This window comes from Polyodon spathula, chromosome 8, assembly GCF_017654505.1.
Source record: "Polyodon spathula isolate WHYD16114869_AA chromosome 8, ASM1765450v1, whole genome shotgun sequence".
NCBI classification, from domain to species: Eukaryota; Metazoa; Chordata; class Actinopteri; order Acipenseriformes; family Polyodontidae; genus Polyodon; species Polyodon spathula.
This window is the reverse complement of record NC_054541.1, coordinates 17,219,291-17,240,904: the sequence shown is the minus strand read 5'-3', so window position 1 is coordinate 17,240,904 and position 21,614 is coordinate 17,219,291. Positions and strand designations below refer to the sequence as shown.

Genomic DNA, 21,614 nt, shown 5'->3' with positions numbered 1-21,614 from the left:
TGGTTGACTGTCCTCCTTGTAGCAATGACAGCATTGACTTTCTCAACTATAGTGGACCATATGGCGTCTTTCGTAGCATAACTGATGTTGGCTTTTCCAAATAACTCAATTTCATGTTGAGTGACCTCAGCTGTAAGGACTGTCAGCTTCTCCTTTTCTTTTCTGTGCGTCAGGAGGACTTTGCTGCTCTTCCTCCGACATATTTTTTTGTTTGGTTTGATTTTCGTGCTCCACGAATCTCATACAGCACCTGCTGCTCTCTGTACTCCTAACTCACCTCACCTCTGGGCTGTAAGTGCGGCCGCTAAATACCCAGATGCACAGGCGGCGATCATTGACACCCTCATTATCATGACCACAGCTCATTATTTGTGTGTGATGAGTAATATGCATTGCTCTTGCATAGGCTGCAGTGCAAAATAATTGCCTAGTCACGAGGCAATTTGGATTTTGCAACCGCAATTGTTTGCACTGCGCTGATCCATACATCAGTCCCTTAATGAATAGTGGCACATTTTAAGCTTGGCAAAAGGACCCTGCAAATTGACCATGGTAAACAGTAGATTTTTAGCTCCTCTTTTTGTTTTCCATGTATAGTTTTTTATACTAGCAGGCTGTGCATTATTTCTCATGTTACATTATATTATTATCAAGTACTTTATTGGATTGCTAACACATATTAGTGGTGCATTTTGCGGTAAAAAAAGACATGAAGTTTGCTATTGAAGTTATAAAGTTTCCTTTGCTGTGTTGCATTGGCTTTTGGACCCAAACGTTGTGCTATAGTGGCACTATGGTCATACGAGTGGATCACAGGCCCTAATAATGTATTTATACTGGAGCCACAACACCAGCCACTCAAAGCCCCGAGGTATATAATGTCCTGTTCAGGAGGATCTTGGAATCAAAGTTCAGGGAGCCCTTTGATGTTGCTTGTTCTGGGTGCTCAGAGATGGCAGATAGGGAGTTAATGTCTGTCTATCTGAGCCGGGAGACGAATCAACCCAGCCTTCATTTGCATAGATCCAAAAGTGCTGGGGGGGGGGGTGGGGGTGGGGGGTTAAAGGTGCGTGGAATTGTTAGTAGAGGTTTTCATAGTTTAAATGTCAGTGTATAAAATGTTAAACATTTAGTAATTTGCCTTCACCCTTGTCAAAAATATGCAGGCTAAAAATAGATGTTAGTCTTAATATTTACATAGTAGTAGGCCAAATGATTGCATTTTCAAAATGTCTTTTCCATTTGCAATTAAATGTTGCAGACATGCTGTGTTACACACAAATGCATGCTGTAGTAATGTATAAAAAGTGTTGAAGGGCTTCTTATAATATTCTCAATATTAAAGGGTAAGTAGCGGGGTTCCAGAAATGACAGTTACATTTCCCAAGGTGTTGCCACAATTGTTTAAAAATATTTTTCTTTTCATTGTTAACATCCTGACAACTTTTTACACTTATGACTTTAAAATGTTTCAAAGCTCTTTTCAAAATGTCCGCTCTAATGCACTGATAGTGTAAGGATTATTGCCCACATTGTCAAACAGGTAACACAGCAATAACGATCCACGATGAGGTATTCTCTCTTCCTGCCATGATTTAGAGGACTGATCTCAAACCACAGTGCACTGTAGCATCAGTTTTTTTTTTTTTTAAATAGCATTGAAATAGTCTTTAAAGTTGTAAGTGTAAAAAGTTGTCAGGATGTTAACAATGAAAAGAACCATTCCAGGTAAGTTATTTAAACGGTTGTAGCAACACGTAGGGATGTATAACGCTATATTTTTCAGAACTCCGCTACTTCCTCTTTAAGCGTCTAATGTTGAAGTTTAAACGTTAGAATCCAATGCCCCTCACTGATGGCAAATTTACAGGAGAAACTGTCAGGAGAAAAGGTCCATTTAAATCACTGTCACGGTCTCTGATTTAGGAGGCTTCAGTTCTGCATGGTGAGTTTATTATTCTTGTATTATCTTGATTTATTGATAGAATCACAATTCGTAACATTTTTGTGTCATGCAAAGATGTCGTACTGATTCCTTATATTATATCGTAAGATACTTTAGTGATATTAAAAAGAAACTACAGAATATAACATAAAAGGCATTTCTTTTTAGTACTGAATGCTTGCTGTAGTATCTTCGAATCCTGCGTTAGAAACCTTTGCAAGGCAAGCCCGTGTGTTTTGTCACTGCAGTGTTATCAGTAAGAGTGCACTATTAAACCAATGCCGTGGTATGACAAGCAGTCACATCCCGTTTGTAGACAAGGCGGCGAGGGTCCAGGAGACTTGTCTGGCTTTGTTTATCTTATATTTTGCGAGTGTTTACTCTTCAGCTTTATATTTTGCTCTCGTAAAAAAGTGTGTACCTTATAGTAGCAACCAGTAGGGGTCAGGCTTGCTCCACTGGCTAGACACAAACACTTCCAACGTAACGTATATTGACTCTTATTATACCATAACTATCCGAATTCCAAGCCACAAAGAAAAAAAATCGCTGTGCAGTGAAATAAAATGTTATTGCACTTGTAGTTTGCTTCTTAAGCAAAGCAGATCTTATATGTTTTCAGGGCTTTATTTCCTCAAAGTGTATTTCCCTCTTAGAGCTGCATGCTGTATGAGACACAACACTATCCTTAGTAGAGCAACCAAGCAGTAATACCAAAAGCTTCACTAAGTTCTACAAAGGATGGTAACCTACGGTGGCTCATTGAGGACATGGATAGAAATAAAATAAAAAAAATTGTTATGTTGAGATCACAAGATAAATTATATCAGAATCTTGAATGATCTCATGATCTTGACAGAACTATTATTATTACACAGACTAGTGGGTGAACTGTGAATCCTCAACTGCTGCAGAGTGACTTACAATAGACTAATAATATGTATGTGTTCAGTTTTGTTTTCATTTTTTCTTCTTGCTTTAGACTACTAAAGTCTTCTTCTGTCTATTGTTACCTGACCGGCATCCAATAAGTAAACCAGTTGCTGATTTAATCTCTGCTAATTCCTATTTCTGCTTTCTTTCTGCTTCCAGGCGGTGTACAACATGGCGAATGTGGCTTGCAAGTGCCATGGCGTATCGGGCTCCTGCAGCCTCAAGACCTGCTGGCTCCAGCTGGCCGACTTCCGCAAAGTGGGTGAATTCCTCAAGGAGAAGTACGACAGCGCGGCTGCCATGAGGATCAACCGCAAAGGCAAGCTGGAGCTGGTGAACCAGCGCTTCAACCCACCCACCCCCGAGGACCTGGCATACATGGATCAGAGCCCAGACTACTGCCTCCGCAACGAGAGCACCGGCTCGCTCGGCACCGAGGGCCGTCTCTGCAACAAGACCTCCGAGGGGATGGACGGCTGCGAGCTCATGTGCTGTGGCCGGGGCTATGACCAGTTCAAAACCTACCAGTATGAGCGCTGCCACTGCAAGTTCCACTGGTGCTGCTACGTCAAGTGCAAGCGCTGCACGCAGATTGTGGATCAGTTTGTCTGTAAATAGAACCCAGAGATTGAGGAAACCAAGAAATAAAAAACACACTCACCATAAAAAAAGATTTAATAAATAAATAGAAGATAATAATTTAATAAGAAAAAAAACTACTTATTTTTGTATACAACGTAAAACCCCACAAAACATCCCCTCTATCCAGGATGCAATGCTCTCCATAAACCAGCTTACTGGCCCGACTGAAATATCCAATATGGGCTATAGGCGGAAACTGATTTCTCACCACAGAAGCCTACCCTTGCATTAAATCAAGTTTTGAATCCAGTATACTGGATGGGTGCGTTTGATCAAATCCCCAGAAGCCAAACACAAATCAGTAATACCGACTTATTGAGGAATATGGCTTTGGTATAAGCCCCATCACGCCCACAAAGTCTCAAGTTTGGAATACCCCATAGCTGGCTGTGTGACTCGTCTTCCTTGGCTCGCTTCCCTTCCAAGCTCTTTCCGGTTGCCCCTCGCTGTTCACCCTGGAAAGAACATGTGGTGTCTGAAATCACTTCAATTTAGAATTAGTTTTTATTTCACTCGAACAGAGAATAGCATCCTCAGTCGAAACATAAGGCCCCCTCTTGTGCAGGGCCTGGCTGGCTGAACTTGTGCCTCAAAATGTGCTCAGTGAAGATTGAACTGAAAGATGTGGATATGATTACACTGTTGGAAAACACTCTCACAAGAAAGGATGGCCATCATAAAACAAACTGTGCCAGACCCCAAACGTTTATGTAGCAAACCTGAGGACATAAAGTTATTGTGGAGGTTGAATTATGCATGCTGTAACTGTAATGAGAATATGGTTGGACTACAAGTTCTTGAAGCATTTTAAAGAAAGAGCACTACAGAAAGATGCAATAATATTACAGACCATGCTCTATATGTGGTGCTGTCTGTTTTACAGTTTACCAGAACCTACAACTTTTGCTCAATTGAATTACTGTGTTCATATTTGTTGTGACTTATAAAACAAACAGTCATATCAAAGAAAAACACAAAAAAAACCCCCAAAACAGTCCATAATCTTGATGTTTCTTCCTTTCCCTCATCAGCAAAAGTTCCAGGTGAAAGGAAGTGACTGTAGTTTTCTTGGGCACAGGAGGTCGGAATGCATACAAAATTAATGTTTTGTAGAGAACTGTTTTTTTCACCCAGAAATACAGAGAAGGTTGGGAATGTGGCTATTAAAATAGGAAGCCTAACCATGTTGTAACCAACGTAGTTATCAATTATGAGGCCGAAAGTAAAATGGGTCCCCTGGGACAGTGACGTTACCATAGCAATTAAACAAAGCCCATGATCCCCCTTACCTGCCAGTCAGAGAGGGGACTAGAGACACAGATGGGAGTTTACAGCAGTCTTTTGTAAGAGGCTAGGCCTCAAGAAGGTGTAAAGGAATGCTTGAGCAAATTTTGGTCTCGTTGTGAGGGTGTAAAACAGTGGGTAAATCTGCAACCAAAGGGCCATTCCACTCTATTCTAGTGTAGTCCAGTTTTTGTTCCAGTCAGAACCCAAATATATACATGTATATGTATAGCCCATATGATTCCTAATGTGCATTGGACATGTATCGCAGACTATGTAACACCTGTGTGTCTGTGAATGCTGTGGAAAGACTGACAGAATATTTCTGGGGCCGGCTGGAATGGGTGATTGACATCGTGTTCAGCCAGCCATACGTCCTGCAGGAAGGAAGGGTTCTTGAGGCAGTACAGCACTTCTGTTCCAGTTCCAATGATCTGAAACCTGGATACAGATGAATGGCATGTCTCACAATAGCAGGGCACCAGTGTAGCAAGTTCACCAGTGTAGAGAATGTCACTGAGGTAACTCATCCATCTTAGATTCCATACTGCCTCTATAGGTGGATTTAACACAGTGCAAGAAAGACATACAGTAGGAAAGAGCAAACAGACTCTCCTTTACAAGGCATGCAAGCAGCAGAACCTCCCAGAACTATTAAAAATAATTAAGTACTGCTTTATTAATGGCTTTTATATCATATATGTATTATTCTTTTTCTTCTTGTTTTTTTTAACATTTTTTTTTTTTTGGTTTTAAACCAGATATTTTTAAGTGCACTCTTTTGGGCTACTCTGTCCACCCCTGTCTGGTTTTGTCATTTTTCTCTTGAGAAGAGCAGCTCAGCTTAAACACAGGGCAGGATGGTGGTATGCAGGACCAAGCCTTTGTTTGATGATTATTTATTTAAAGAGAAGGTCCTGCCTGTCATCAAACTGACTCTCTCCAGCCAACAATACCACCCCCCCTTCCTTCTACACACACACACTCTCCCATCCCAGCTACAGACGCACACACAGACTGGGACAAAGTACTTTTATATTTTCTTGCAATCTGTAAATATCCTTTGTAACCTAACACATGTAATGCAGACTATAAGACAACTACAACATTTATTTTGTATCCTAAAACAACTACTGTCTGATAAGTATATATACTTAATATGTATTTCTGTTTTTTTTTTCTCAACCCACTAACATTAAAAAAAAAGCAAACAAAAAAAAATGTAATAATGAACAAGTCCTTTTTTTGTGTTCTTATCGATACAACTACCTCTCTGCTTGAGAGAGACCCAGGACTGAATGGCAGGCAGGGGGTGCTCTGGTCAGGATTGAGTGTTCAGTGGCTGACAGTGTACTTCTTGCACACTCTTTGTTGTGTCTGCAAGTGAAGCAGAGCACAAGGGAAAGTACACTCCAGTTGATTAGAGGCAGCCATCGAACACTTGGAAACATATTCCACGTCATTCAATGTTAGTAAAAGAGATATAAAAGCTGATATTAACAGATTTAAGGTTGTTTATAATGAACCTGCTGTGGTGTAAATGTTTAGACTGCTTTGTCTTTGACATTCTGAGTGCGACAGCAGCAAAATTTTAAGTGCAGCTGCTGTTAATAAGTTGCAGTGGCGACGTGACTTAAATTACATGTTTAATAAGCTAAACCGATTGGGAAAAATAATTGATAGCACCTAGTCAATGACACATGTAACACATATATACAATAATAGTAATTAGATAACAAACAACCACGTGAACTTCCTTTTTGATACCTGCTGTTCTTACTACTAATACACAAAGATTTGCATCTTACAAATCGGGAAGCCCTCATTGAAGGAGATTACCACGGTTTACTGTACAGGTCCTTGATTCAGCAGTGACCTTATTGCTCAGATTGCTGGCACCTGACCATTTAAGCAACAGATCTTACCCAGGCCAGAATGCATGGTGATAACTTTGCTGAACAGTAATACAAACGAGCATACAACCAGTACAGGAAACTCCAAACTCTCGGCTAGATGATGACTACCAGATAGTGGGCACACTTCTCTGTAATGCCATGGAGGGACAACCAGCAGCAGCTGTTGCCATTGGCTGTGGATCAAATTGCATTGATATGGAGTCTGTGCAGGCATATAAAAGCTGGTAGTTAATTTGTGAGGTATCTGAATAGCTTCTGCTATAGCTCAGCTAAAGTTATATTTCTTGGGTCATATCGAGTTCTAAAAGTATACAGAGTTAACTGAATGGCAATCTTTATTTACCATATGTTTGGGGTTTTCAATGAGGAAATGAAAAACTGGATTGTACAATTGTTATTGTATTTAATAAAACACATAACAAGCCTTTTAACCGGCACTACAGTCTCTTGAACCTGTGTGACCAGTTTAAAATCAGCACAGCCATGCCTGGTCAGTAATATTATATGTGTGTGTGTGTGTGTGTGTGTGTGTGTGTGCATGTGACAGGGTGTATAGACACCACAGTGCTATACCAGGAATCCAATTAAGTTGGAAGGAAAGAAGAGACAGGGGAGTCGCGACGAGAGACAAGGAGTCAGGGAGAGACATGGAGATTCAGGAGAGAGACGCTAGACAGGGGGAAGAGTTGGGGATCAGTCATTGGGAGAGACGGGGAAGAGACAGGGGAGAGGCATGGGGAGAGGGGAACTTTCAGGGGAAGAGACAGGGAGAGAGGGGGAGTCAGGGAGAGAGGAGGAAGAGGGAAGAGTTGGGGAGAGACAGGAGAGGGGAAGTCAGGAGACAGGGGGAAGAGTCAGGTCAGGGTACAAAGGCTGTACCCATGTGTTTACTTGTCTTTTGTGGTTGAAAATATCTTCTTTGATTTTGACTCTGGCCATAAAAATACGCAAAGCAGCACTTCAACCTGAAATCATTTATGTCCCTGCTCTATGAAAACAGATCTGATTATCCTGACTTTCCACACTGGGGTTACTGGGTTTCCTGTTATGCAACATGATAGACATGTAGAGCAGATAGCATAGTACAGCCTTTATTTTGCTATCTGACTTGCACATAAAAACATTCATGATTGAAAACGCATCAGTGAAGGGCCCTTTTACAGTAAAACATAGAACGTGACGATCTGCTGTCAACATTGACTCACTGTGAAAGAACCGCTTAGTCCATTACTGAATCAGTACTGAGGGAGCTCTGTCCTGTATGAGCCATTGTGCGACAGACAGTAGAGTACACACAAAAAGATCACACGCTACAGGTACCACTAGTTATAGTCAATGCTATGGAGCAAATTGGTGACCAGCTGGGAATCGGGAAGTGGAAGTGTATATACAATATTTTTGAGTATATACAATCCCACACAAGGTTGACTGCAATTAGATACGTTTAGGAGTGTACACAACAAAAAGTTGCCTTTGCAGTAAAGGCGTTTTTAATGGATTTTGTTTTAGGTCCAGTTTAACGTTTCTCAAGCAGCACCACGTCTCCTGACTCAACAGGACCAGATGAAACACTGCAAACCACCAGCTAAAGTTTATCTAAGAGTTGTACCTAACATACCCAACACACTAAAAGTATTCAGTGGTTCCAAACAGGCACCTCAAGGTCAGTATCAATCATAACACCTATAATGACTGTTGTAAACACCTGCTTTAAAATCCTGAATGACTGCGTCCTTCTCTCTTTCTATCTTTAGGAGATAATAAATCATACTTTCTTTCTGTACCGACACCCACACTAAACATCCGCATGCTACAAAACAAAACTACAAATCCCATCATGCGCTGCAAAGCCAGGGCTACGGATGGCGTTATTTGCTGACCCTTTGTAAACCTTAAGTCATGCACGTGAGCAGTTAGCGCGGTCTCATTGGCTGTTCACGGTTCACGCGATGGTTGTCACAGACAGTGTTACGGCAAGAAGGAGTCAAGTTAGTTTACAGGGCAGTGTTAAGACAGAAGGGGTCTGAAACATCAGTCTTGTTTGTCAGTTGTCTGCGTCACGTTTGAAACGACTGTGGTGTCGGCTACGTGTTAAGGTAATACATTTTATTCTATTTATCGATATGTTGTGCACTGAGGAGGGATCATATAGGGGTGTTTATGTTACTGAAAATACTCATACAGAGACCGTTGGCCTCTGTTTATCTTCATACTATAGAGTGTGAGTGCAGCAGCAAGTCGAGGGCTATAGTGAAGACGTGTGACAAATTAAACAAGCTTTGTTTTTTACATTATGTAGACAGAACTGGCTTACACACACTTCCAGCGTGGTGCTTATCATACTCCCTTCAAACTATCTTCGACAGAAACCGTTTTTCTTTTGTTTCTGTGTTATTTTAAACCGTTACGCTGTAACTTACACTGCCGCTGACTGCATTGTTTAGATCAGCAATACAATATAAACGAGGGCAGTGTTACCAAACCCTTGGTTGTTTGTCAACGAAAGCAATAATACTACTAGAACAGGTGTCGTAAATCAAGTTGGGCAGCAGACGGTGATAACTTCAGTGAAAGTACTACTAGCTACAAGTGTAACACGTAACACTGTTCTGTTTCATTGTTTTACCTCGTTATGGTATTCTCCAGCATGCTGACGGTATTGTTTGTAAATGATGAAACACTAAAGCAAGATACCCACTGGTTCACAACAAACTGAGCTGCAATTATTCAGTCATTCAAAGTTAAATAATATTCGGAAGAGGTTTGTTTTAATGTAGTCGTGGTGACTGACTAGCCTTTTTTTTTTTAAGTGACGTTTAAACTAACATTTGTCATAGATCGAAGTACTGGCTGACAGGAAGGTTTCCTAGAGCCACGTCATTGATGTCAATTCTCTCTCTCTCTCTCTCTCTCTCTCTCTCTCTCTCTCTCTCTCTCTCTCTCAGTTCATCGTTGCTGCCTGTATGAATTGGTTTCTCTCAGGTGCGCGAGACAGTAGTGCGTACTAAACGAATAATGTGAACATTTTAACCATCACGCGTGTCCAGCTTTCAATCGTGCTCGTTTAGAAAAGGAAATACATTTTTTTTACGCTGTTCAGTGGTCTTAGGTGCTTGCATGAGGTAAATACAAAAACAAGCTCAGGTATGTCTTATTAAACTCATAGTAAAACCAGGAATGTATCTGGAGTCTTATTTCCACTCCTGAATATTATTATGCTACATTTTCAACAGTGGTGCATTTAGCCTAATTTACCCATATTTTTTTGTGTTAATTTCCTGTAAACTTTTGTTTACAGTAACTGGTATCATTAAAGTTCAAGGGTAGTGTATGTACAGGTAAGCATCTTAGCATGGACACTTGAGCTTAAGAATCAAGCAGTGGTATATGAAATGCCATCGCAGTGACAGCATTGCCTGGTATAACAGTAACCTACTTTTCCTGTCTCTATGCTATATTAAAATCTTTGAAATCACTTCTCAAGTTTTTATGGAACTATGTATAGGAATTTCTTATTTACAATACTGTACATATAGGTCACAATGACCTTTTAATACTGTACATATAGGTATAAATATATATATATATATATATATAATATAAATTTATTTTATATATGTTTATATATATATATATATATATATTATATATTATATATATATACACATATATAATCCTACAAGATAATGTATAGTCCAAACAGTATGTGTATATGTATTAGGGGTGTTTAATATGGTTTTGTAAATCAGTGTCTAGGTGGTAATAGAAATGATTTTAAACTGCCGTTTTATAAGTATAACAAGGCATTGTAAGCTCAGGCAACAATGATGTAGAATCTGCCAATTTTTTGAGTGTTTCAATGCAGGGGTGTGACTTAGTTTGTATTGTTATGATTTGCCCTTCATTAACACTAGTTTAGAGAGTGAGACTCTCACTACCATATTTATGTGTGTGAGGTCACCTCTATTTGGAAATAGACCTACATTTCTTTTGAGGCTTGCTGCCAAGCAAATTATAAAATCTGTTCTAGAAAAAGGAATTTGTTTGTCATTTGAACTAGACATTAATTAGTGGGTCATGTAGAAGCTTCATTGTCCCACAATCAGATTTGAAATTGATTAAATAATATTACATATTTGTGACTATTGACTCCATTCTTCCTTAGTTCACTTTCTATCCTTTCTTCATCTGAGAGCTGACCTTGTTGGCTGTCTGGCTTGTTTACATTCTCTTGAGTTATTTTAAGCAGGAGGCACACAAGCTGCCTCACTCCTTGATGTCTTCATGGCACAGCAGACCTGTTTTTTTCCTGCTCCCTGCAGCAGTGGGAGGTTCTGAATATCATCTGCAAGCTCTGGTATAGCTCAAGAAAATGAACCTAATTTAATTAAATAAATACTCTCCCTTATTTTTCTTCACATGATATTTTTGGTTCAGTGATAAAAAATGTTTAAGGAACAATATGTCTCATATAGAGAAAAGACCAGCTTATCCCAACCCCAGTTGTCTGCATTGACCTATAATCTGAACTATGATGATCATGAAATGCATTGCTAAAGCAGCTATAGAAACCAAGCAAATATCATTCTGTGAAGTGTAAATATTTACAATTTCAGTATTTAATTCAAATAAGTTACTGTTTTTTGCAGACATGCAGTATAAAAAACACAGAACAAAGACAACTACACAATGCATTTGTAGTAAAGTACAGGTTACTATCAGCACTCACTTAAAAAATCACTTCTCTGAACTGACTGACCTCAACTGATTTGGATTAGCGAGAGTCTACTACTGTTTCTGAAATACATAACATCTTATAGTGTCTGTTTGGTAGAAGGTATGTCTTCAATATACAGTAGTATTTGAGCCACCAGTTATTATGAGTAGGACATTACATTGGAGAACTGTTGATTTCTCATAAGTGTTACTACGATATTTAAAATGTATTCATATTTACAAAACTTTAGGGAAATAGAGAGTCGGACAAGCCATCAAATAATACAAAGAAGAAAATCAAAGATGGGATATAGGTGTATGAGGCACTGAGACGCAACAATTACTGAGTTTAAAAAGGATGCTTGACTGTCAGCTAGTTAATTAATCCGTAGCTGATCAGTCACACATCCTCACGAGGTTTCTAAAATATATACACCAAACAATAACAAATAGTATTGGCTTTCACTGTCATATAAATCATAATATAAATAAATATATCTGGTCTCTGTGTTCATCACCTGCAACATTAAGGCACATTTTCACAGGATGTAAGTTGGGTCTTAGCCAAGACTGTTTTACTTGGCGCCATGACCAGGTGCTGCAATGTTTGGCCTTAGCATTGGAAGACGAGCGTAACCTGACCAGTAAGTTGCCACAATTTCCATCAAAGCATTACACACAAAAGACAATATTCCTCCATCCAGGAGAGCAACCAGCAAGAAAAGGTGTTAAAACCAAGCCTCACCCAATACAACTGGAAGCTGCTAGAAGCTGAAAAATGCTGGAATATGTTGGTCAATGGCTTATTTTTCCACCTGAGATTGCCGCCACTAACCTTCGACCAGATATTGTCTTGTAGTCTGGATCAGCACACCTTATTCATGTGGTAGAGTTGACAGTGCCACGGGTGGATGCTGTGGATGGGGCGTATGAGAGTAAGAAACTTTGGTATGCTCAACTAGCTGCTGAAGCTGAACAGCGAGGATGGAGAGTCCGGGTTTACCCAGTGGAGGTGAGTTGTCGAGTTTTTGCGGCACACTCTACAACCTGTTTTTTCAGAGATGTCGGGTTCAGTGGCCGAGAGTTGTGTCGCACAGTGAAGAACTTATCTGGAGGAGCAGAAAGGAATAGCAACTGTCTGTGGTTGAGACGGAAGGATTCTGGCTGCGGATCTCAAGCACAATAGATAGAAAGCAAAGCTGATGTACGGGTAAGTAATCTGGGCTGAGTTGAGTGGGGGACAGAGGGGGGTGATAATGGGTTGCCAAAATCACTGTCGAGCCCTCTTGAGGTGTCATGGGCTAGTCGATGAAACACAAGAGGACAGAAGGTGCCCACTTGAAGACCCAAGAGATGTACCCTACTTAGCTCAATCCAGACGGTTGTCATGCTGATGCGCTGGGGAGACCGCACTGTGGTTGATCCCCGGAGCCAGCATCGCAGCCGTTGTATGTGCTGATGCGCTAGGGAGGCACAATAAGCTGATCCCTGGAGCCAGCATTACATTTTAGCCATCAACACAAGACCGAAGGATTTCAACATCATCAGATGGAAAGAAACGCAAATGGATGGAGATGCAGATGGATCACATTAGTTTACTGTAAAGCTACGTCTTAGTTGGTGCTTATCTTGGCGAGATCCAAGTTCAAATCAACATGAAGTTTTAACATCTACTCTCATGTAATGGAAATCATAATAATAAACAAAGGGACGGGACACTCCGCCACGGACCTCCAAACTCCTTTCACTTCCTGCCAGATTGAAATGACTTTTAGGTGTTTTCGAATCAAAGTGTCAGTTGCCCATTTGGGTTACATTTTGGCTTGCCGCGTTTCATTCTTATAAACATAAATGATTCCAACCTTATTGCAGTTTTACACAACACATTACATTTCATCACACACCTGCAACTGTTAAACACCGACTGGTGTGTGAACTAATTATTTTCATTATTTATTTCAAAGATTTGTAATATGTTATTTCAATTAAATGTCAGTAATGTATCACAGTAAATGCTGTCAAATTCTTCTGTTTTGTCACCTGGAATAAGTGCTAGGCTGCTTGATAGCTTGCCCTCCTCCTGCAAGGTTAAAGTATTTAGCACGCTGTTCTGAGAAGCTACTTGTCAATTTGCTGTTGTACCCCTCAAATTTTCAATCTGGCAAAACCTTTAATGAAGGAGCAGGCCGTTCTCAAATGCCAAGTTTGCAGTGGTAAATGTGAGTTGTTTTTGATATGTTTGAACATTTCATCTAGTCTGTGGCCCCCAAGACTAGCTGAACTTATTTTGACCGCTAATATGCTGCAGCTGCTGGAGTTTTCCCCAGTGTTTTTGATTATTTACCAGAGGTTTTCAGTTTTTGAACATTTCAACAAAATTCACTTAACAGTTCATATGAGGAGCTCTGTACAGTATAATAATGAGGATCCTTGCAGTATCCATTTGTATGTTATTAGATCCTTTAGATGAGTATGTATTCAAAACTCTGCTGGTTTCTCATACCTAGGCCAAATCAGTTTCTGTATTTGGTCAGATTGGAAGAATGACCTACAGCACTTGGAAGAAACAGCTTGCATTAAAATCATACTGCCTGAAAACTGGATGTTAAAATAACACTAGAAATGCTGGGAATTAGGTTTTTTTTTCATAACTGACAATGTTTTAAGTTGTATACGTTTCTGTAAATACTTGAAAATGAAAACACATGTTACAATATACAGAACAAAACGTAAGGAATATGAAAGTAATGTTCAGGAAAATTGAAAATTGTCTCTAAATCTTGGATTCCTCAAAATAGCCCCCCTTTGCCTTAATAACAGCCTCACAAATACGAGGCATTTGGTTAAAAGTTTCAGCAGGAAATCGCCCGCCATGGACTTGGTAAAGATCACCAACTCTGTCACCAGCAAAGCAATCCCAGACCATGACACCGCCTCCTCCATGCTTGACAGTGGGAACCACATATGCAGAACTCATGCGCTCATCCTCTCTGCGTCTTACAAATACTCAGTGATTGGACCCAAATATTTCAAATTTTGACTCATCGGTCCATAAGACCGACTTCCACTCCTCAAACGTCTGGTTTCCTTGTTTCTTGGCCCAGGCAAGTCTCTTCCTCTTATTCTGCACTCTTAACATTTGTTTCATTGCAGCAGTTCTTCCAGTTAGGCCAGCTTCACGAAATCTCCTCTGAACAGTTGATGCCGAAACATCTGTATTTCTAGTAGCCTTTAGCAGAGCTTGTATTTCAGGAGCAGTTAATTGTTCGGTCCTCATGAGTGCCAGTTTCTTCAAATCGTTTGATGGTCTTGGCCACAGCAGTTACAGACACTAGCAAAGTTGTTGCGATTTGTTTTAAAGATTAATTCTCAAACTGAATGCAAAAGGGATTGAAGGAAATGCATGCACGTGGATTAGGGAGTGGTTAACATGTAGAAAACAAAGTACTGAATAGAGGAGAAACCTCAAAATGGAGTGAGGTAACCAGTGGAGTACCACAGGGGTCAGTATTAGGTCCTTTGCTCTTCCTAACCTACATTAATGACTTTGATTCTGGTATAGTATACAAATTTGTTAAATTTGCAGATGACATAAAAATGAAGTGGCAAACACTTGCAACAGCAAAGATCATTCAAAATGATCTATCTATGATTAAATTACATTTAATAGAGAAGTGTAAGGTACTGCACGCAGGCAGTACAAATGTGCATTATAACTACCATATTGGAGATACTGAAATTGAAGACGGAATCTATAGAAAAAGACCTAGGAGTTTATGTTGACTCAGAAAATGTCTTCATCTAGACAATGTGGGGAAGCTATAAAAAAAAAAAAAAAAATACATAGTGGAAAGTGTTGAATATAAATCAAGGGAAGTAATGTTAAAACTTTACCATGCATTAGTAAGACCTCATCTAGAATATTGTGTTCTGTTCTGGTCTCCTTGTTACAGAAGGGATGTTGCAGCTCTAGAAAGAGTGCAAAGAAGAGTGACCAGAATTATCCTGCATTTAAAAGGCATGTCATATGCAGACAGGCTAAAAGAATTGAATCTATTCAGTCTTGAACAAAGAAGACTATGTGGTGATCTGATTCAAGCATTCAGAATTCTTAAAGGTATTGACAATGTCAACCCAAGGAACTTTTTCGACCTGAAAAAACGAAACAAGGACCAGGGGTCACAAATGGAGATTAGATGAAGGGGCATTCAGAACAGAAAATAGGAGGCACTTTTTTATACAGAGAGTTGGAGTCTGCAACCACCAACTCCCCAGTAATGTTGTTGAAGCTGAAACCCTGGCATCCTTCAAGAAGCTGCTTGATGAGAGACTGGGATCAATTAGTTATTGCGACGATTACCAAAACAAGCAACGAGTTTCCCAAGGGCCGAAGGAGGAGTAAACATTTGAAAGAATACAAGAATAATCAAAATTTTGACTTGCAACGTCGGTACAATTGTCGTCGTCGCCTTATACCGGTTATGCACCGTTTCTTAGGGCGTCGTACTTCGCGTAAATTGTAAATTTATTGACAAATTTTGTCTGTACCAATATAATATAATAATATGATAATATTAAAATGTTTCCAATACTAACAAAGGTCATGACTTTTTTAGAATGTGTTCAGATCTCTAGAGCTCCCATGATTTACATATCACATTTAAATATGTATCATAAATTTATACATAGTACGTGAATTTTGTAAGTATCAAAAAAAATTTACGAAAATGTGCTTTTTTTCTGGTCCAGTAAAGTGCTGTCGATCAGCCAAGTTATCAAAAGATGGGACCCTGCCAGAACCTCCAAATATATATATATATATATATATATATATATATATATATATATATATATATATATATAATATATACACACACACACACACACACACACACACACACACACAGAGTGCCTATAGAAAGCATGCACCCCCTTGAACTTTTTTCACATTTTGTTGTGTCAGTGCCTCAGAGTTTCATGCATTTAAATGAGTTTTTTTTTCCCACTTATCTACATACCATAATCCACACTGTTAAGGGGAAAAGTTTTTTTTTTTTTTTTTTGGAGAAAGAAATGATATATTCAAAATACAAAACTGAAAGATAATTAGATAAGTCGCCAACCCCCTAGAGTTAATACTTGGAGGAAGCACCTTTGGCAGCAATTACAGCTGTGAATCTGTTGGGATAGATCTCTACCAACTTTGCACACCTAGATTTGGCAATATTTGACCATTCTTCTTTACAAAACTATTCAAGCTCTGTCAAGTTCTTTGGGGCGCGTCGATGGACAGCAATCTTCAAGTCATAACACAAATTTTCAAATGGAATTAGGTTGGGGCTCTGACTGGGCCACTTAAGGACAGTTACCTTTTTGTTCCTTAGCTACTCCAGTGTAGCTTTGGCTGTGTGCTTTGAGTCATTGTCATGCTGAAAGGTGAACTTCCATCCCAGTTTCAGATTTCCTGCAGAGGGCAGCAGGTTTTCCTCAAGTACTCCTTTGCACTTTGCTTCGTACATTTTTCCTTCTATCCTGACAAGTGCCCCAGTCCCTGCTGATGAGAAACATCCCCATAGCATGATGCTACCCCCACCATGCTTCACAGTAGGGGTGTTGTTCTTTCGGTGATGTGTTGTGTTTGCGCTTTGCATTTAGGCCAAAAAGTTCAATTTTAGTTTGGTCAGACCACAAAACTTTTTGACACATGGCTACAGAATCTCCCGAGTGTTTTTTTTACATACTTCAAACAAGAGTCAAGGTGGGCTTTCTTGAGTAATGGCTTCCTTCTTGCCATGCTACCATACAGGCCAGATTTGTGGAGTGCTTGAGATATTGTTGTCACATGCACACTTTGACGAGTCTTGGCCATAAAAGCCTGTTGCGCTTGCAAAGTTGCCATTGGCCTCTTGGTAGCCTCTCTGATCAGTCTCCTTCTTGCTCTGTCATCCAGTTTGGAGGGACGGTCTGATCTAGGCAGGGTCTTGGTGGTGCCATACACCTTCCACTTCTTAATAGTCGTCTTGACTGTGCTCCAAGGGATATTCAGGGCCTTTGAAATATTTTTATACTAGTTCAGTTTTTAAGCTTTTTTTTAAGATGGTTCAGTTTTTATTTTTTAATTAATTTTCTACAAATACCTAGAGTATTTTTTTTCACTTGGAAGTTGTGGGGTAGGTTGTGTAGATAAATGAAAAAAAAAAAAACTTAATGCATTTTAATTCCAGGCAACAAAAGGTGAACATTTTGAAAGGGGGTGTAGACTTTCTATAGGTACTGTATATTGCACCGTCAAACTATAACTTGCACACATAGCTAACTAATGTCAGAGATATGGTTGTGATCTCGTAGAAGGATATAACAAAATACATTTTGCTGTGCTTATGAGTCTGGTTGTACAGCTCAGTGTGTGTGTGTGAGAGAGAGAAATCTTTTTACAATTGTTACAGGAGTTATTCTCTCATGTCCTGGGAACATGTTCTTAGTTGATAACCTTGTGTGATTGAGATAGAGAAATGTATGTTTTTACATACTGTACTGTAGGTAGACAGCAATGTTCAATTGAACTAAGTTGTGACTACTATAGGTAGTTTTATAAGGTTGCAGGTCAAACCTAAAAATATTGGTGTTCAGTAAACTAAAACTTAATGCGATGTGTGTAAGTGAAAATAAAAAGGTTTGACTTTTTCATTGCTAAAAATAATTTTCCTGGCAATTAACTTATTATAATACTAAAAGTGTCTTAGTCAAATTATTTGACAAACATTTCTCAATGTCTTGTAGTATCTGTTGTTTCTTCCTGTATCTAGTTTAATTTTCGTCAGGCATTTATTTAAAGAGCTTGCCTTCTAATTACACATTTAGACACTGATGTCAACAGAGGAGATTGAAATCCAGTGGTTGAAATGCTGTTTTTTGATTTCCTCAGAGATCCCATAAAAAGCAACTGAGATTGGAAATGAAACACTATTACAGCAAATGTACAGTACTGTGCAAAAGTTTTAGGCAGGTGTGAAAAAATGCTGTAAAGTAAAAATGCTTTCAAAAATAGGCATGTTAATAGATTATATTTATCAATTAACAAAATGCAAAGTGAGTGAACAGAAGAAAAATCGAAATCAAATCCATATTTGGTGTGACCACCCTTTGCCTTCAAGACAGCATCAATTCTTCTAGGTACACTTGCACACAGTTTTTGAAGGAACTCGGCAGGTAGGTTGGCCCAAACATCTTGGAGAACTAACCAAAGTTCTTCTGTGGATTTAGGCAGCCTCAGTTGCTTCTCTGTCTTCATGCAATCCCAGACAGACTTGATGATGTTGAGATCAGGGCTCTGTGGGGGCCATACCATCACTTCCGGGACTCCTTGTTCTTCTTTACACTGAAGATAGTTCTTAATGACTTTCGCCGTATGTTTGGGGTCGTTGTCATGCTGCAGAATAAATTTGGGGCCAATCGGATGCCTCCCTGATGGTATCTGCCTGTACTTCTCAGCATTGAGGAGACCATTAATTCTGACCAAATCCCCAACTCCATTTGCAGAAATGCAGCCCCAAACTTGCAAGGAACCTCCACCATGCTTCACTGTTGCCTGCAGACGCTTGTTCGTGTACCGCTCTCCAGCCCTTCGGCGAACAAACTGCCTTCTGCTACAGCCAAATATTTCAAATTTTGACATCAGTCCAGAGTACCTGCTGCCATTTTTCTGCACCCCAGTTCCTGTATTTTCGTGCATAGTTGAGTCGCTTGGCCTTGTTTCCACATTGGAGGTATGGCATTTTGGCTGCAAGTCTTCCATGAAGGCCACTTCTGACCAGACTTCTCCGGACAGTAGATGGGTATACCTAGGTCCCACTGTTTTCTGCCAATTCTGAGCTGATGGCACTGCTGGACATCTTCCGATTGCGAAGGGAAATAAGCATGATGTGTCTCATCTGCTGCAGTAAGTTTCCTTGGCCGAACACTGTGTCTGTGGTCCTCAACGTTGCCTGTTTCTTTGTGCTTCTTCAAAAGAGCTTGGACAGCACATCTGGAAACCCCTGTCTGCCTTGAAATTTCTGCCTGGGAGTTACTTTGCTGATGCAGTATAACTACCTTGTGTCTTGTTACTGTGCTCAGTCTTGCCATGGTGTATGACTTTTGACAGTAAACTGTCTTCAGCAACCTCACCTTGTTAGCTGAGCTGTTCCTCACCCAGTTTTATTTCTCCTACACAGCTGTTTCTGTTTCAGTTAATGATTGTGTTTCAACCTACGTATTGAATTGATGATCATTAGCACCTGGTTGGTATAATTGTTTAATCATACACCTGACTATGCCTACAAAATCCCTGACTTTGCAAGTGTACCTAGAAGAATTGATGCTGTTTTGAAGGCAAAGGGTGGCCACACCAAATATGGATTTGATTTAGATTTTTCTTCTGTTCACTCACTTTGCATTTAGTTAATTGATAAATATAATCTATTAATACGTATTTTTGAAAGCATTTTTTCACACCTGCCTAAAACTTTTGCACAGTACTGTTTTCTCTAGTACTTCTAGTTAATTAATAACAAAAAGTATGAAGTTGGTTCAGAGAAAGTTAAAATTATTAAAGTGTAGGTTCCTCGAGTAGTTAATCTGGTAAAGGCATGGTAGTGTGATGTGAAGGGTAAGCCATACAGTCAAGGGAGAGCATGGTTCTCTCGTCTATATGAAATTGTCCACCTTTGCTGGGGATTTCTCAGAGAGCATTGAATTGGTTGTGGCGATTCTGCAAAAATGTCAGCAACTTTTTCCTCTCCACTTGCAGTGGCACCTAATGGCCAGGGGCCCTGTGAACTCGAGGCAGCCACCTGCAGTGTTGTCCCTTGTCTACAGGGGCAGGTAGCTCGTTGACATCTGCTGCAGAGCTCTTACTGTAGATGGAAAGCCAATTGGCTTGGTCGTGAGATCAGAGGACGTCCACTGACCTTTAGTTCTCGTGAGCTGTTATGAGGATTGTTCTGCAATGTGTTGGCACAGGGGTGAAGCTTTCAGAATATTTGTCTTTCACTCACTCATAAAGTAGTACATATGGTATATTTTGTTCTTGCCAAAAATATGTCAAACTACAATAAATCTTTTTTTCAAGAACATGTTGTTGGCACTTATGGGAGGTGGTGATTGTAATGACGGATTTGATAATAAACCTGTTTTAAATTCCCTGAAGCAATGTGTGCTTTATAGTTATGGAACAGAAGAGGCTCCATCTGAAGTGTTATTTAGCTGGGAATACTGTGCAGATGGCCTTTGTACTTCGTGATCTATTGCTTTTGTTTTTATTAAATAAATACATAAATAAAAACTAGGCTGCGACCCCAAAGTCATAAATTAGAACGTGTTACTCCATAAAGTGCATAGATTACAGTATAGGTGTACATATTTGAATCTCATGTGGTTACTGTATATTCAGGGCTCTCCAAAACTTTTTTCCATTGAGGGTCAAGGACTCTCAACTAGGGATGTGCCGATACATCGATACACCACGATACTTTTCTTGACTATATGATTATCGATACAGTGACCCATATCGTTTTTTATTTTATTTTTCATTTAGAATTTTTTATGTGCAGATAAACTTGATATAACAAAAATGTTTGTGCATTAATTCGTGTCAACTCTGATAATATTATTTATTCATATGTATCCTAGCAGCCTCACTTACCAGATGTGTAGCTAGGGATGTTACGTCAAGCATACAGGAAGCTGAGCGCAGGCGGGTTATTAATGTTCCCTAATCATCTCATCAGGCTATGGAGGGTGATGGTGAAATTCAACCTGCTCCAGCCTGTTTAAAAGTGTGGATTCATTTTGGTTTTAGCTGCGTCAAGGACTCTCCTCAAGTTCTTGATAAGACTCGAGCTGTGTGTAAAATATGCAAGGCTCGAATCAAGTATTCAGGGAACACAACCAATCTGAGTTTTCATTTAAAGCAACACCATCGCAGTTACACTCACAGCCACGGCAAAGGAAGTATGACCGCTCGTTATGCAAAAACCTACAATAGAAAACTTTAGTTGTTCAAAATTATCTGCAACATCAGTGCAAGCTAAAAATATAACCCAGTCCATAGTGCATTTTATTTGCAAGGATTTGCATCCCTACTGTACTGTGGAAAACAAAGGGATTTGAAAAATACTAAATACGTGGAGCCAAGGTAC

At 39.6% G+C, this 21,614-nt stretch overlaps 2 protein-coding genes across 2 annotated transcripts in view; both read left to right on the top strand.

Annotated features, from left to right (window-relative positions):
- Positions 1–5,568, top strand: part of LOC121319539 (protein Wnt-5b) — an 84,381-nt gene extending 78,813 nt beyond the window's left edge. The window contains exon 5 of the mRNA XM_041257062.1: positions 3,038–5,568. Coding sequence (XP_041112996.1) covers positions 3,038–3,496 — 459 coding nt within the window. The 3' untranslated portion in view covers positions 3,497–5,568. The remainder of the gene's footprint in view (positions 1–3,037) is intronic.
- Positions 5,569–8,686: 3,118 nt separating this feature from the next.
- The window catches only part of LOC121319536 (adiponectin receptor protein 2-like), a 47,333-nt gene continuing 34,405 nt past the window's right edge, over positions 8,687–21,614 (top strand). The window contains exon 1 of the mRNA XM_041257059.1: positions 8,687–8,816. The gene's annotated coding sequence lies outside the window, so the exon portion shown is untranslated. The remainder of the gene's footprint in view (positions 8,817–21,614) is intronic.